Genomic DNA, 1,572 nt, shown 5'->3' on the forward strand with positions numbered 1-1,572 from the left:
TGATTTCTACTTTTTAAATTGTGAATTTAATATTTTATCCAGTATATTAAGATATTGACAGGGACATGAAAATGTATTGCATAGTATTGTCTAGATTGTTACAGAAACGAAACTCAATTCAACTTACCAACTTATTATCACCTTATGATTCATAGCTCTGTCAACAGTTTTGTTTGATGACATTTTGATAGACATCAGTATTTTTTTACACACACCAGCATGCCAAACCAAAGGGAATGAAGCAGATGTCAAATTGTTAGCACACCTAGCTGCAGAAATGCAAAAGACTTACTGTCATATTTTGCACGTCATATTTGCAACTCAAAAACATGGTGAAGTGTAAAAGTGTTTTCAGACAGGTGTCTAAAAAATGGAGGTTTAATTTACATAAATCATATTGCAGGCACATAGTGCATCTAGTCACAGACTTTAATGGAAGTTTTCTGTTTATAAAGGTTAATATCTACATACTATAAAGGAAATCATGATTAGATTACTTCTAGCTCTAAATTACTGGATTCTACAGTGCAAACACCTCACATATGCTGACAGGAAGAATGTGGGTGAAAACCTTTCCCATGTTACATGTAACATACTGGCTGCCGCCCACTCAACAACATTTCCATCCTCATTATGTGAACAACCACAATTCCTACTCAGTGTGCCAGGATATTGCATTGTATTTTAAGAGTGCACATTACTATTATATTACTACTACTACTACTACTAATAATAATAATAATACCATAGATAAACAATTAAATTCTTTATTTAAAAAATAATACTATGCTTGTCATAATATATACATAAAGAGTAAAATGGTTATAAAATTAAGGCAGATTAAGGTTTGGGCAAATCCGAATTTTACAGGTGATGAGATGAGACCAGTCATATATTGTAAATAAGAAATAAATTGCTGCAATTTAGAATTATGACATTAATAATACATCTGATACATCTTCATACTGACAGTATTTTTGAATATACACTCTCTGTCAGCAAATGAAAATAGAGACATGATGCAGCCAGAAAAGTGAAGAACAACAAAGAAGCTAAAATAAAGAGATCCCATCTATAATCTTGGATCCAAACAAAATGTGGCTGTTGCCCTTTCTAGGGTGAACTCATCTGCAATGTAAACAAGAAAAAAGTGTCATGTCATTTTCTGGTCACAGTATAATGCTTAAATAAGCTCTGCTTATCAGTGACAGCACCAAATTACCCACAAATATGATTCTGAGCAACAAAGTCAGTAATATATACAGCTGGGTTTAAAAGTCTGAGACCATGTTGAATTTAAATATACAAAATGTTAGGGTTATGAGAATGAATAATGCACATGGTTGTAAGTCACTAACTAAGTGTGACATTGACCATGATAACTCAAGTCAGACGTTCTTGCTTTTAATGAAGTATAATATGCTCTTTGGATTATTCTCAAATCACGATCATCACATGACAGCATCTTTAAAATATGTTAAAGGGGTCATATGATGCGATTTCAATTTTTCCTTTCTCTTTGGAGTGTTACAAGCTCTTGGTGCATAAAGAAGATCTGTAAAGTTGCAAAGA

The 1,572-nt window shown here is 32.5% G+C and overlaps 1 protein-coding gene across 1 annotated transcript in view; it reads right to left on the reverse strand.

Annotated features, from left to right (window-relative positions):
• Window positions 1-421: 421 nt before the first annotated feature.
• Window positions 422-1,572, reverse strand: part of LOC107657497 (signal transducer and activator of transcription 4-like) — a 19,662-nt gene continuing 18,511 nt past the window's right edge. Inside the window, exon 24 of the mRNA XM_016445600.1 lies at window positions 422-1,128. Within this exon, the coding sequence (XP_016301086.1) occupies window positions 1,114-1,128 (15 nt within the window). The 3' untranslated portion in view covers window positions 422-1,113. The remainder of the gene's footprint in view (window positions 1,129-1,572) is intronic.

Source organism: Sinocyclocheilus anshuiensis, unplaced genomic scaffold, assembly GCF_001515605.1.
Source record: "Sinocyclocheilus anshuiensis isolate Anshui unplaced genomic scaffold, SAMN03320099.WGS_v1.1 scaffold179, whole genome shotgun sequence".
Taxonomy (NCBI): domain Eukaryota; kingdom Metazoa; phylum Chordata; class Actinopteri; order Cypriniformes; family Cyprinidae; genus Sinocyclocheilus; species Sinocyclocheilus anshuiensis.